The sequence below is a fragment of the Cucurbita moschata genome, unplaced genomic scaffold (assembly GCF_002738365.1).
Source record: "Cucurbita moschata cultivar Rifu unplaced genomic scaffold, Cmos_1.0 Cmo_Scf00013, whole genome shotgun sequence".
NCBI lineage: Eukaryota > Viridiplantae > Streptophyta > Magnoliopsida > Cucurbitales > Cucurbitaceae > Cucurbita > Cucurbita moschata.
In genome coordinates this window covers 2,260,905-2,275,744 of record NW_019268529.1, presented here as the reverse complement: position 1 = coordinate 2,275,744, position 14,840 = coordinate 2,260,905, and the positions used below count along the sequence as shown (strand labels likewise).

General features: G+C 35.3%; 3 protein-coding genes across 3 annotated transcripts; 1 reads left to right on the top strand and 2 right to left on the bottom strand.

Annotated features, from left to right (window-relative positions):
- Nucleotides 1-434: 434 nt before the first annotated feature.
- Nucleotides 435-2,838, top strand: LOC111450994 (mitochondrial outer membrane protein porin 2-like). Its single transcript, XM_023091207.1, has 6 exons — nt 435-688; nt 770-837; nt 1,579-1,689; nt 1,802-1,888; nt 1,975-2,183; nt 2,294-2,838. Exons 1-6 carry the CDS (start codon nt 640-642, stop codon nt 2,598-2,600), a joined length of 831 nt encoding a protein of 276 aa, XP_022946975.1. The 5' UTR covers nt 435-639; the 3' UTR covers nt 2,601-2,838.
- Nucleotides 2,839-4,829: 1,991 nt separating this feature from the next.
- LOC111451868 (60S ribosomal protein L26-1-like) lies at nt 4,830-5,539 on the bottom strand. Its single transcript, XM_023092461.1, has one exon. The coding sequence runs from the start codon at nt 5,463-5,465 to the stop codon at nt 5,025-5,027; it is 441 nt and encodes a 146-aa protein (XP_022948229.1). The 5' UTR covers nt 5,466-5,539; the 3' UTR covers nt 4,830-5,024.
- A 1,056-nt stretch (nt 5,540-6,595) lies between these two features.
- Nucleotides 6,596-13,235, bottom strand: LOC111450982. The gene is made up of 4 exons (XM_023091187.1): nt 12,940-13,235; nt 12,077-12,224; nt 7,186-7,256; nt 6,596-7,094 (listed from the first exon to the last, which is right to left on the bottom strand). The coding sequence occupies exons 1-4, from the start codon at nt 13,207-13,209 to the stop codon at nt 6,873-6,875; spliced, it is 711 nt and encodes a 236-aa protein (XP_022946955.1). The 5' UTR covers nt 13,210-13,235; the 3' UTR covers nt 6,596-6,872.
- Between the last annotated feature and the right edge of the window lie 1,605 nt (nt 13,236-14,840).

Below are 14,840 nucleotides of genomic sequence, written 5' to 3'. Positions count from 1 at the left end.
CTTGAGTAGACGCCTGGTAAAGCCCAAAGAGTAAAATATTAGCTAGGAGTGGGTTTAGGCTGATGCATATCCAATTTTTTAATTTCTTCTGCGGGAAGGAAATATACTAACTATTTGAGATATTCGTGTTACTTAATTTCTTATTACAACGTTCTCGTTCTCGACCATGGAATTCAACCTTAGGGGTCAACCCAATGACTTCTATGAGGAAGGCGGTGCAAAAGAGGTTCGAGAGTTGTTAAGGAAGGCAACAGGGGTCGGGTAAATCGAAAGTCATTTTCTGGTCCCCTATGTCGGGTAGCACTTGTGTGGGATGTGCCATGGAGAGCTCTTCAAAATACAAAAATATTTCATAAACAAAATATTTCGGTCACATTAGTTTTAATTTTTTTTTTAATTTTTTTATAAATATTATAATTATAATTATAATTATTATGTGACGTGAAATTGTTGTAACCTAGTCGTAGGAAACGGACATATTTGAAGCGAAGGGAGATGGCAACAAAATCGCGGAACTGGTGGTGTGGGGAAAGTGATCGTCTCCTCAACTCACTGTAAATTTTATTCTACATTTCTCCATTTCCTCCTCTCCCAATTCTTTCTCTCTTTCTCGTTTCTCTCTGCAATTCCGATCCCAAGATGAGCAAGGGGCCCGGTCTTTTCTCCGACATCGGCAAGAAGGCTAAAGGTATTCTTCTTATTCTTCCGTCTCCCTTCTAGATTTACAATCGAAGCAAGATTGATGATCATTATTGTTTTCTTTTTTCAGATCTTCTGACGAGGGACTACATCTCGGATCAGAAGTTCTCTGTTTCTACTTATAGCGATGCTGGAGTGGTATGAATCCCGCACTTTCTAATTTCTTATACTTTTTTTTTCATTTCTCTGTGCCATGATGCGAAACGTCTAGGTCCTTAATTAAGCTTCCCAATGTTATTGCATTGGATTCGCTTTTTTTGCAATTGTATTCTGTTGTGTAATGATGTGGTAGTTTTAAATTGTCCTTGAAGTGATTCTGCCTCCGAGTGCTTGGGATAATTGTGCGATTATACTGTTTGTCTTATTTTCGTTTTGAATTGGATCAATATTCGGCAGTTGATTCATAGATTTTTCGCTAGCAAATGTTGGCGGACATTTACGGCAGATATGTCTAGTAGGATCTACTAGCAATGGTTATCTGCAATGTTGCTGGATTTTTGTTGAGTTGAAAGAATTTGAACAGGACATTTTATAACCTTACCTTTTTCATTTTTTCTGTCTGTTGGTGCTATTTCAGGCTTTCAGTTGTTATATGTTGTTATTGCGCTATTGTATTTAGGTTTTACCTTATCTAAGTTCTGCTCTTATTGTCTTATGTTCTTCCTCCAAACATCAAGTGTTCTATGAATCCTCTCTACCTTGAATTATATGATAATGTCTTTAAAGCTGAAATCATAGTTTTGAGTCGTTCGATGTATGCCATGAGTGAGCCTTTCCTCTCTAGATTCCATCCTCAATTGCTAGTGCATGTTAGTTTGTTGAATTATGGAGTGACTTCATGTCAAGTTATATTAATTTATTGTATTCTTCGTCTTATAGGTCCTCACATCAACCGCAGTGAAGAAAGGGGGAATTTCATCTGGGGATGTTGCAGCATTATACAAGTACAGGAATGTTACATTTGATGTTAAAGTTGATACAGCATCAAATGTGAGTTGTTTTGCTTCCTCTCTCGTATCGTTCTGTATATGTTTTTCTGGGTTTGGTTCATGCTACACATCCTCGCGTTTTTCATATTTATCCATTCTTTTGTTTTTCTCAGATATCTACTATCATCACATTGAATGATATTGTCCCATCAACCAAGACTATTGCTTCAGTCAAGTTCCCTGATCATAACTCCGGCAAGGTAAAGTGGAGGATTCTTTTCATTTGAATGTAGATCTTTTTTATATTTTAAATGGAATGTATCTCATTTTTTCCTTCTTGCTGCAGCTGGAGGTTCAGTATTTCCACCATCACGCAACCCTAGCAACTGCAGTTGCCTTGAATCAAAACCCCTTCATTGATGTTTCTGCCACTCTTGGTACTCCAAGCATCGCCTTTGGTGGAGAAGCTGGTTATGACACCACTTCCGGTAACTTTACGAAATATACTGCTGGCATTAGCGTGACAAAACCAGATTCGTCTGCATCGATAATCTTGTAAGATATCGTTCCCACTGGATGAAAATCACTTTTGTGAAATCTACAACTGCTTTACTATGTTGGATCTGTTGCACGCTCTAATTCATGGCTTCTCTTCCTATTCATAGAGGTGACAAGGGGGATTCTATAAGAGCTTCTTACGTGCACCATTTGGATCAACTCAAAAGGAGTTCTGCAGTGGGAGAGATTACACGAAGATTCTCGACGAACGAGAATACTTTCACGGTAGGAGGGTCGATTGCTGTTGATCATCTGACAGTGGTGAAGGCAAAGCTGAACAACAATGGGAAGCTTGGGGCACTCATCCAGCATGAAATTATTCCAAAATCTTTGTTGACCATCGCTGGTGAGATTGACACCAAGGCTTTGGACAGAATTCCCAAGTTTGGTTTGGCCGTTGCTCTCAAGCCATAATTGTTGAGAACTTATTTGTGAAAAGCATTCAAATTCTTGCGTTGCTCGAGAAAACGAGCACTCAGTAAGTAGCTCCCACACATTCATTTTTTTAGGCGCTCTAACACTGGATTGTCTGTATTTTCATTTTCCACTCTTCTATTTTGTTCGTTTTTTCCTTTTTAGACTTTGGAGGCTTTTGGTCATTTTGACAATTTATATCTTCTTACATTGGAGAGAGTTAATGATTTTTTTTGGTTGAAAATGTTTTAAATTCTTATTTAATTTTTGTTTCCTCTTTTTTGACCTGACTAATGAATTTTGTGAAGAAAAAAAAAATCAATATTATTGAAACCTTGCAAGCATTCGAAAGAAATATAATTCCTTTAGATCAGTTTAGTCTACTTATGGTATTCAAAGTTTTAATTAGGCAACTTTATAGTTTAGTTAAATCACAATGATCATCTTTAAATTATATAATACTCGATAAATAAATAAATAATCTCACTGGTGTCTAAATCAGCCTATTGCATGGGAAGTTTTTACATCATCAGATATGCAAATATATCACACAAATAAATATTTTGCAAATACCTATTTAAATATTTTTCTGCAATTCCTTTTTGACTCTTTAATTTGGGTCAGATTGCTATAATATATGCTCTTAATTAAGGTAATGATTGCAACAATTACCAAAGTTCTGAAATTCAATCGGATGAAATTAAAAAATTATGATAAAAATTGATATTATACATGTGTATATATATATATATATATATATTAAAAAATCTTGTTTTTCCTGTTTCAGAAGTTTCCATTTTATCATCTCCAATGAAACATTTTCAACCAAGTAATAATATTAGTCATTTATTTATTTGTTAATACTAAATATCTAATATGTGTGTACAAACAAGTCAGAAAATGAAATAAGTGGTCATAAAATCAGGTATCCAAAATGAAACATTTTCAACCAAGTAATATCTCTATGATAGTAACATCCACTTCTTTTTCATTAAAGGCCTTTATTCCTTCCCTGCATCATTTGGGGTTGAGGTTGGTTATTGTATTGTAGAACTAAAACTAAATGCCTCCACTCCGTTGGTTGGAAGTAGGATTACACTAATGGGATGCCTCAAATTTACTCCTAAACACAGTGAGTAGGGCTCTGTTTGTTTAGGTAGATGAACCTTAACTACAAAGGGATGGAGTTATTATGAGAATCAGTCATTTCTTCCACATAATGAACTAAGATAACAGAAAGCTACTGTATCACTTGGTGAACTGCAATACAAGAGGAAAGGTGGATGAAGGGTTGGTCATAAGTAAGAAATATGACACTGCAAGAGTGTATATATAGCCTCTAAGGGTGCTTGAGAATGCATACTCAAAGCTTGGGAGCAGATTCAACCATATAGAAACTAAGCTAGAACTAAGGTTCAAGTATAAAGACTATATCCAAGTCCACCTAAATTCATATCTTAAAAAGTGATGTGCAAAATTAACATATGCAAATGCAGTAAAAACGGATTTCAGACACCTATGGCTATGTTAGATGATATATGGTATAAGATTGTTTCATGCAGCCTGTTTGGGATTCTTCTAGTCACTAAGAAATCAGTTTGAATCCCACACATTAGCAATGATGGATCTCATAAGCCTTAAAATGAAGCTGATTTCTACTTTCTGAAAATAAAGAACGTTTTTCTAGATCAAAGTTTATTCACAAGAACATTACTTCTACCCATAATTTTAGTACAAGAAAAACAAATCATTATCAATGATTCTACTCTCTCCATGTTCACGGGAATAGCTATTCTTTATGATCTGAATTCAAACTGCACACCCTTTTAGACTCTAGTCAAACTCCTGAAGAAATAAGCTGATAGAATATAAACAAATGATATGGAAACCTTCACAGGGGAATGTGAAAGGCGTTTTCTATTCTACCCTGAGTGTATATTATCGTAGGGGAACTTCATACCATTTCAAAAATCAACCAATTCTTTGGGGATGCTATGCTATATGATGCTACATTACAAGAACTACAGTGGAAAGGCTTCAAAGCAACAAAAATCCCAATCTTTATAACAACAACAGGCAAAGTTGATAAAATTTGCAAGTTGCAACCCAGAAAGTTAAGGGTTAAGTCACAATTGCTTATATTCTTCAACAATTATCACTGTGGCCACAGAATAATATCATCTCAATAAAAACTACCAGTTCTCCTTTCTAAGAACAAGAACAGAGTTATTAACAAAAGGTATCTTATGAGACTGCATTGAAAAATAACCAAAATTCCAGTAGAACTCAAAGCATCAAAACAATAAAGCATTGTCTTCATCTTTCCGCATCAAAATAAAGAAACCATAAATTAAAAAAAAATATATCAAAACTGAGAAAGAGATAGAACTAACAGAACTATCAAAAAAATTCACCACATCAAAATTAGTCGACGCTCTGCATAATATCCTCAGCGGTGAATTTAGTGCCCTTATCCTTATCAGAAGAAGCACGGCCCTTAGCCTTACGATCGAGCAGCGACTTCCTATCCTTGTCCAACTTGAGCTTTGTGATCATAACCTTCGACGGATTCATTCCGACGTTGACGGTGGAGCCGTTCACCTTCTCTCTGGTAACGCGTTCGATGTGAATGACCCACTTGCGACGGTAGACCTGAACGACCTTTCCTTCACGGCCTTTGTAGGTTCCTCTCAAGACCTGAACTTCGTCGTCCTTGCGAATCGGCATCGAGCGAACATTGTACTTGGAGCGCAAATCGCCGGAGAGAGGCGCACTCATCAGAACCCGCCGTACACTCGACGGTGCTGAGAAGTGAGCCTTGCGATTCTTGCGGCGGGAGCTTGAGACCCTGGGATTGTACTTCATCGTGTTAGGGTTTTGGTCTCTCGGTTTGAGTCTGAGAGTATTGAGAATGGGCGAAGGAGAGACGTGGAAACCTAATTGTAGAGTTCTTATATTTGGGAAAATGAGAAAATCGAAGACACATTTACCAAAATACCCCTCATATATATTTCCTCATTTTTCTTTCAATCTCTTGGCATTTTAAAATACATAGTTTTTAGGGTTGTTTGATTGGATTATTATTATTATTATTTTATTTTTTTTAAAGTTTGGGTCGGATTGAATTGGGCGAATCCGAAAAATGGAGTTCACACCACTATCCATCTTTATTATACTTTTAAGATTTCGTTTAATACTTGAATTTTACGAGATTTTAGTTATTAATATAAATTAATATAATTTTTTTAAAGTTAACAACTCAACTCAATTCAACACATTTGTTTATGCGACAGATGCGGAATACATGCAAGCAATATCGTCTTTTCAATTGCATAAAAATGGTTCGTATTTTGGACATGCATAAACAAAATATCTATAAACTACTCACAAAACCTTACAAATTATCTAAGAACCACAACATGGAAGTTAGACTTAATTCCATTTATTTTTATAAGAAAACATTAGTATAAGCCAAATTTAAATACCAAGCCGTTTATAAATATTTCTAAAAATTTATTCTTATTCCATACTAATTCATAAGCATTTATTTTGTTAAGCTTATAAAGTCGAAATTAAAATTGAAATTGCAAAATACAAACATGACATTCGAATATCACAAGTGAATAAATACTAAAAAAATAATGTTATTCCAGTATCAAACTAATGCAAATACATCCAAAATAAATAATATTGTGCAACTAACAGAACATATAAACAAAACTCATATAACCCTAAAGAATGTAGTAGTTCAAGTCCTTCAAATAATATAAATATCGTTAATTACAAACTAAACTAACAAACAAATGAAGAAATACAGATGATTATGTTATATAGAATACATTACCCAATTGTTTTGGACTTTCATTGATCAATGAGTGCATATAACAAATGGAATAATAAAGTAAAAAGTCAATGAAAGAATTCTAGTTTCATGGCAGATCAGTAAGGAAACAAAATTCGAAAGTGGTAACTTAACCTTACAAAATTTGTAAGCCTTTCAGATCAAATAAACCTTTCATTACAGATCAATTGCAAAACATTGGTACCGATGGAAAATGATTTTAAGCCAAAATGGAGCATGCAATAGACGAAAAATGATTAGAAAATCATATGCAAGAGGAAGAGGTTCAAAATTTTTAAGGTAATTTTATGGGCAAAAAAAACAAACCTTAATTCTCTGAACTGAATATGAGCTGATGCATTCATATAAAACATCATCTCCATAATAATCACTGAGAATAGGGTTGTAATTGCCATCTAAACCCCCATACATCAACGTTGAGCTTGTAACTTCATTTCCCTAGCAATGGATGGCAACCATTTCTCTCCTCTTACCTTTTTCAGTTCTGCTACCCTTTCTTCCTCTCTTTTAGCAGCTGCTTTGGCTGCGGCTTCTTTCGCTTCAAGCCTAGCAATTGACTTCTCGCGCGCACGGTTTCCAGCAGCGATTATATCTTTTCCTTCAACGGCCACAGATTGGATACGCTGTTTGAACTTTATGGTCATAAGAAAGAGAAAAATACTATTAACCAAATGTAGATAGATAAATCATAAACAAGAGAGTTTGGTTCAATGTGATGATAACCTTCTTTGATTTCTCGTTGATTTCCTTCCCTGGAAGAATTTTTGGTTTCTTTGTGGGGCGTTGAAGCTCATCTGAAGGCATTATAGATATAACAATCAGAAAACTTCATTTGGAATTCGTAATATAAAAAATATGAACATAGAATCTCGCTCAGAAATATATGCTTGTAATACTTGGTGTTCTATTTAGGATAGAGTAAATGTAACATTCTTATGATCCTCACGAAATTTTCCTAATCAAAATGCATGATTTTTCGATAGAGCAGATGCATGAGACAGTGCCGGCTGCAAATGTAGGCTTTTTATCTATTTACATGTTCCATTATACAGTGATAGTTCGTCGATTGGATTTTTAAAAACATATTTTGTTCAGATACAAAAAAGTAGGTATGCTTACTATGAGACCAAATATGGAAGAATATCATCACATTCTATACGGTAGGGCCAACTATATATAGACATACCTGGAAGCCTAAACTAACCAATTATATATAGACATACCTGGAAGCGTAAACTAACCATAGTAAAATTACAACAAATGACAAAATACTATTAGGCTCCTAAGTTCACATATAATACTCCCCTCAATCTAGAGCATACATGCTAATCATGTCCAATTTGTTACATAGACACCAACCTTGTTATAGTTCTCACAAACAAAATGACAATCAATTTCAATATGTTTAGTTTACTCATGAAATACTAGGTTGAATGCAATATGAAAGATAGCTTGGTTATGATACTACAACTAGGTCAAGAAACAAATTGCCTCCAATAGTCATAAGTTGCTCTTCTACCTTCTCTTGATCCTACCCAATTGGCATCTAAAACACACTCAATCTTCATATGATCATGATCTTTATATAAGATCCCACGTCTAGGTGCAACCTTCAAATATTCTAGAATTTGTTGAAATGAAACCCAACGATCCATTGTAGGTGAAAACATAAACTAACTCATAATGCTTACCGAATAAACTATGTTTGGTCATGTCACAGTAAGATAATTCAACTTTTTCAACCAATCTTTGATGTCTCTAAAGATCTTAAATGGTTATCCATCTTTCGTAAGTTATAGATCAGGCATCATTGGAGTAATATATCATTCGACTCCCCATTTCCCCAGTCTCAGATAGCAAAACAAGCACATATTCCCTTTGTGACACAAAAATATCTTTATAGTTTCTCATTACTTCAATACCTAAGAAGTATTCAATGTTACCAAGTCATTAGTATGAAACTGACTTTGGAGAAAAGTTTTGAGAGATAAAATGTCAGATGTATCATTTCTAGTAATAACAATATCATTAACATATAAGACAAGCAGAATAATGCCCCTCTTAGTTCGTCAGTAGAAGACAAAGTGATACAACGTGTTTTTCTTCATTCCAAACCAATGTTTGACTAAAGTTTCCAAGCCATTACCTAATGCATGTAGGAACGACCTTATTTTTTAATGGAAAAGTAGGGTCGTTACACTTACGTATTGTGCAACTGAGGTAGAGTTCACATATTTTTATCAAACTTCATTCACCAAAGATAATGACATTCAATTTCTACCAACCAATGTGGATTGATGTCCAATAAGTGAAGCTCATTCAAGCGGTTTGGAGGCTGTTTGTTTCCGGAAGGCGAGGTGCATCAGACTATGATTTCAATAGGCTTGAGCATGTCCCCAGGCCCATATGGCTTTACTGATAAATTCTTTAAAGCTTTTTCGAATACTGTTAAACATGATGGATGTTATGACTATAATTGGGGATTTCTAAACTTCAAGCATTGTTAATGTGACTCTGAATGATACCTATATGAATGATACCTATACCATAGCTGCCTTATACCAAAAAAAAAATTGGACTCCAAATCAGTCACAAACTCCCCTCTATCAGCCTCATTCCTTGTGCATACAAAATTATAGAATGAGTTCTGTCAAATAGATTGGAAAGTGTTTTGCCTTCAACTAATGCAGAAAAATTTAATGTACCTCCATAATTGCAGATGAGTTGGTTGATGATTGGCTTTATCTCCCGTAAGGAGGGTGGTGCTTAAACTGGATTTAGAAAAGGCTTTTGATAAAGTTGACTAATTTTATAGATGCAATTCTTCATGCCAAAGATTTTGGTTGAATCTGGAGGAAGTGAATTCGTGGATGCATCTTAGTGTTAATTATTCAATTATCATTCATAGACAACCAAAAGGTATCATCATCCCCTCTTGAGGTATTCGCCACAGTGATCCTCTTTCTCCTTTCCTCTCCATTATGGTATTAGATTATCTTATATGAGCACATAGTGCGAACGTGGGTCGAATTGCTTCTCATCCTGCTGGTAACACTCACAGCTATGTGTGAATCATTTACAACTTGCTGATGATACTCTTTCTCCATTCCTCTTCATTTTGGCGTCAGATTGTCTTGGCCGAATAGTAGCAAATGGTGCCAACTTGGGTCAAATTGCTTCTCATCCTCTTAGAAATTCACAACTATTGGTTATAAGCAAAGTGTTTCTTCTTTTGCATATCTTGGTCTTCCAGTGCGAGGAAATTCAAAATCTGCGCAGTTTTGGTAGCTAGTCATTGAGAGAATACAACATCAACTTTGTCGTTGGAAATATACTTATATTTCGAAAGGTGGTCAACACACCCTTATCCAAGCCACTCTTCAGTACGCCTACTTACTTTTTATCTCTATTTAAATTACAATTGAAGGTTCCAAGAACTCTAGATACACTTCTTGACTTCTTTTGGGGAGGGTTGGGAGGAGAGGGTGGTATGCACAACATCAACTGGGCTACAACACAGCTTCCTAAACTGTTGTGTTGTATTGGTCATCAAAATTTAGCCCTCTTGGCAAAATGGGTTTTTGAGGTTTTTGCATGAGGTTAATGCTCTTTGGGGCAAATTCATTGTGGCTAAATATTATCATTGAGAGGACATTCATCTTTGGCCAAGGATTATTCGGAGGCTCTCAATAATCCCCTTGGTGCTTTATTTGTACAGCCATTGATCTTCTTTCTACTAGAGCACACAGATGTTTGGGTAATAATGGTCTTTCTACTTCCTTTTGGCATGATGTTGGTTCAGTTGTGGGGTCCTTGCTATGGTTTTCCCTCGACTTTTTCCACTAACTACTTGGCCAAGGTGTATGGATGATGAAGCATGGATGTCTCTCAGGAAGCTTGGGATTTGATCTATGATGCAATCTAAATGATTTAAAAGCAATTAATAGGCCAATCTTTCTTATCTCTTCGCCTCCATCAGTTTTTGGCATTGTAACAATTCTTGGTTTAGGCCCTTTTACCCATTCAACACTTTTACAGTTAAATCCCTTATAGAGATCTTGAGGGAGTTCCTTGACGAAGAGTCAAGTGATTTAGACTGATTCCCATCCCAAGAAGATAAAGATCTTTCCTTGTGAGCTTAGTCTCGAGCAATTTCGCAGTTAATCAAATTCAAAGACATATGCCTCATATCCATCTTTGTCCATCTGGGTGCATTATATGTTCTGCTAGATCTGACATCCTGGACATCTTTTTCGGCACTGCTCCTATATTTCTCAATATTGGGCTATGATCCTTGAAGCATATGGTTGGTCTACGGCTTTGCCTAATAATAATTCGGATTTCCTTCATCCCTTCCATGGAGAAAAGAATATCTTGTAGCTTGCTTTCGACATGGTTTCCTTTTGGTTTTTATGGAGTGAATGTAACGGAAGAATTTTCAAGGACTCTTTCTCTACCTTTGATAAATTCTTGGATTTAATTCCTTTTTATGCTTTATATTGGTGTAAATGTAAACACCATTTCTTTGATTATAGTCTTTCTTTTTTTTATTTTGAATTGGAAAGTTTTCTTGTAACACCTTTAGATATTTGGAGTCATTACTCATCTATTTCCTCCATTTCATTCGTTAATGAAATTATTATCTTTCATCAAAAAATAATAATAAATAAAATAAAAGCAATGACCAAACGAAAAATTTGATATTCTATGGGTACACTTCATTATTTCAGTTTCCACTTGAAAGTTGAAACCAAAAGCAACCAGTTTTTTCTTTAGGATTCTGTATGTGGCTATAATTGATTTGAGAGAGGACTTCAAACTCTTACAGCCATCTCTGACTATCCCCTGCCAATACGGAGAGTTATATTCCAAAAACTTCGATAAGGGAGCCCATTCATTAAGTTTAACTTCTAAAAGTTGCCTTTTAAAATCTAAGTTCCGCCCGTCATCATTTCTATTCCAACAACTGCCTACAGTAAACTCCTTGAACAATGAAAACCAAAAGAGCAGGGAATCTAGTGCTCACTGGCTAACTAACCACAAACTTTACCAGAAACTTATGGTCTAAATTTTCCTCTAGCAGCCTCTAAAAGTAAGTCTTTGGGTTAGGTTGAGCAAAGCGTAGGTGGTTTTTCTTTTATCTTATGAATGAAACTTGGTTTCTCATAAAAAAAGATGAGATAAATGAAGTGGGTGGTTTTAGAACTTTCATTTGGGCTACAAACTAAACCAATAACCATAAATCTTTGAAGTACATATCCTGGAAATATTTGATGATGTCTTCTGTGTTAGCTCACATTGAAAACACAACTCCCTTCCTTATTTTCAATTTCACTAATGAGTAACGACTAATGAGAAGCTCCTACCCCACAAAATATTATTGATTCTCTATGTTATCTATTCTCAACATTTTTTAACTAATCATTGAAGGGAGTTGTCAAGAAACATTCACACAGGTAACAATGCTTGCTCAATGAAATAGACCACTATGATAAATACAAGTTTCATACTAGTTAAAGACATCCAAGATTAGGGGTCCTATATACGAGCATCAAATATCACCTTTTCTGCCTTCTAACTTCTTCAGATAAGAAAATACAGTTAAACTACTTACCGATGTGATCAAACACAACTCCAACGGGAGCATTTTTAAACAAACGAATTCCACCTTCACTGGTTTTGGAATCATCACAAGGAATAGCTGTGGAATGTTCTACCACCTCCAGAGTAGTTTCCAAAATATTCTCCAACATCTTCTGTGCCTGCAAGAAATCAATCAGTTATTGTAAGAAATGACAATGAAGATAGCATTTGTATGCGGGAAGAAGTGGGGGAGGCAAGAAAATAGGCTACATGCATATTTACACCAAAAAGGCAAAGTAAACACGTTTACAATTAGAAGTGTAGCGTTTCTGCTGTTAACGACGCATCTTGATGCACATCCATCCAAGTGGATTAGACATGCTTAATTACAGGCATACAGTTACAGTGTCTAATGTTTCTAGCCACTGCATTCGAATGATTACGAATGATAAAGAGGTACATAATTGTATCACTTGATAAGCCGTAATCTCAATTGTGCTAATTCCCCCTAATAAAAATAGTCAGTCACCGAGAATATATTGGCTTCAGATTCAGAGTAGCAACCAATCTGCTGAAATTCATTGTCATCAAGTAACAAAAAATATGGAACTCCAAGGAACTCCCAGCCTTCACGGCCAAACCAAATTAATCAATCAACATCTCTTGCATCTTGAATAAAAATCATACGAATCACCAAAACACGAACACACTATTCTAGCTTGAACAAAGTTTTAATTATATAAATAACATTATATCCCAATCATTTCTCGCTCCAACGGCTTCAACTCAAAAGAAGTCGCAAACATTCCAAGGCAAAGAAAAGAATGAGAAAAACTAGGCAAAGAAGGTTAATGCTTGGTGGGAGAGATGGAGGAGAAATGACGCAACAGAGACCTTGATTTGATATTGCTTGGGCGGTTGAGGACCGAGATTAAGCTCGGAGTCATCGTCCGAGTTTGAAGCAGTGGTTGCAGAAGTAGCAGGAAGACCATTAGTTAACGACGAGAGAAACACAGACGTGGTAGTGACAGAGTCGATTGCGGCTCTCCATTGGGCGTCGCCGTCCTCCTCACCGCTGCTGCTGTCGCCACCATAGCCGCCGTTTCTCTGATCACCCATTCCGTTTCTCAAGCCTGGACATGTAACAGATATCCGGCTTTGCATTCAAAAGCCCACAAAACACTAATTTTAGATTTGGGCTGTGGACAATTGCTCTTATATTTAATATGAACTAAAATAACAATTAAAAATTATTTATTTTTAACCACAACCATCACAACTTTAGTTAAAAAAAAAAAAAAAATGGAATAGTTTGAAATTTCGAGTTTGTTGAGTTGGTGATGGGAGTAACAAGTTGTTCTCTGTCTTTTTAATATCTAGTCACAACTCATGACTAACCATCAAATATTTTTCTAATTAATCTAATTAAACCACTTAGTCTCTATCAGGTAGTCTAAAATTTTGGTTCAACTAAATTTACACGAACTTAAACTAGAAACAAAATGAGACTACGTAGCCCAACTCGATCAAGACCTGAACCCAATACAGATGTCTAATCTTTGTTTAATTCACTTCAGATGACTAAACTCTGAATTATATTTAAAAAGTGTATAAATTAATTTTTGTTTGTAAGTAATTATTGAAACAGCCCTTAGTTGAGAGATTAAGAGAAAGACAACCATATTAATTTAATAAAATATTTTTCTGATTAAGAGAAAGACAACCATATTAATTTAATAAAATATTTTTCTAAGTCTTTGGTCATTGTTTTATTAATTAATAAAATTAAAAAGAGTTTGACCGGTTTATCCGGTTGTGTGGATTTAAATTAAAATTCTTTTTGCAGGCCTCATCCGATTCTATTCCCTTAAGAGGAAGACTCCAAAATAGTTGTTATGAAGGTTTTCCACATGAAAAATTCCATATGTTGGATGGATTAACTAACAATAATTGACCTGTCCTTTAACGTCATGAAAAGCTATATGCTTGTATTCGATCCGAGACTAAGTTAAAAGACGAGTTTTATAATATGTTTTGGACTCGTTCACATGCTTTTTTTTAAAAAAATTAAGAGGCCGCTCGACATTAGATTACTTAAAGCAAAGTGTCACAGTCATGTTTGTCCAAGGCGTGATTTAAGTTACGAGGGTTTGTGTAGAGTTCTGAAGGGTAAGATAAGAGAAGGCGGGTAGGCAGAAGGCAAGGAAGTCCCGTCGGTAACTGCTGGCTAGTTGTCGACGAAGAGGAGTCAACTAGCGATGCTAGCTTCAAAAAGATTATATGAATTGAATAAAGATTTCTTTCTCAATGGTAGTTCTTCAAGTGGGCTCTTACGATTCCTTGTGAATCTTAGATTGGGCTTCAGTATCTACAGAAATGGTCATCATCACCTATTAAAGATTCTACATTCAGTGTATTGGGAGATAAGAAAACTCTCTATCAAACGAGGGGAAGGAAGGAGTGAAGTAATCAGATCTATGATTGCATGTCCTATGGCCTGGTGAACTCTTTTATTTGCTTTCATGTTGTATTATTTTATCATTATAATTGATGTGTGTGAGACATTTCGAACAAAATTATTTCTACTCCTACAAACATAAAATGCCACAAAATGTACCGTAACAGAGACCAATTAGATATCAAACTTCTTCACCTTAGTATTGTAAGCTCTTTTGTCCAAGTGTCTTCCAAGCAATTGACATCTGCGACACTTTCTTTCAAATTGTTTTCAACTCATTTTCTCAATCATGTTTAAAAAAAAAAAAAAAAACATTCTCTCTCTAAATTTTAGACTA

Excerpts from the sequence above, each read along its gene's own strand:
- LOC111450994 (XM_023091207.1), top strand. The coding sequence starts at position 640 with ATGAGCAAGGGGCCCGGTCTTTTCTCCGACATCGGCAAGAAGGCTAAA. Across the intron at positions 689-769 it reads CATCGGCAAGAAGGCTAAAG|ATCTTCTGACGAGGGACTAC; the intron begins GTATTCTTCTTA and ends TTCTTTTTTCAG. Across the intron at positions 838-1,578 it reads CTTATAGCGATGCTGGAGTG|GTCCTCACATCAACCGCAGT; the intron begins GTATGAATCCCG and ends TTCGTCTTATAG.
- LOC111451868 (XM_023092461.1), bottom strand. The coding sequence starts at position 5,465 with ATGAAGTACAATCCCAGGGTCTCAAGCTCCCGCCGCAAGAATCGCAAG.
- LOC111450982 (XM_023091187.1), bottom strand. The coding sequence starts at position 13,209 with ATGCAAAGCCGGATATCTGTTACATGTCCAGGCTTGAGAAACGGAATG. Across the intron at positions 12,225-12,939 it reads CCAAGCAATATCAAATCAAG|GCACAGAAGATGTTGGAGAA; the intron begins GTCTCTGTTGCG and ends GATTTCTTGCAG. Across the intron at positions 7,257-12,076 it reads AGTTGTGTTTGATCACATCG|ATGAGCTTCAACGCCCCACA; the intron begins GTAAGTAGTTTA and ends TAATGCCTTCAG.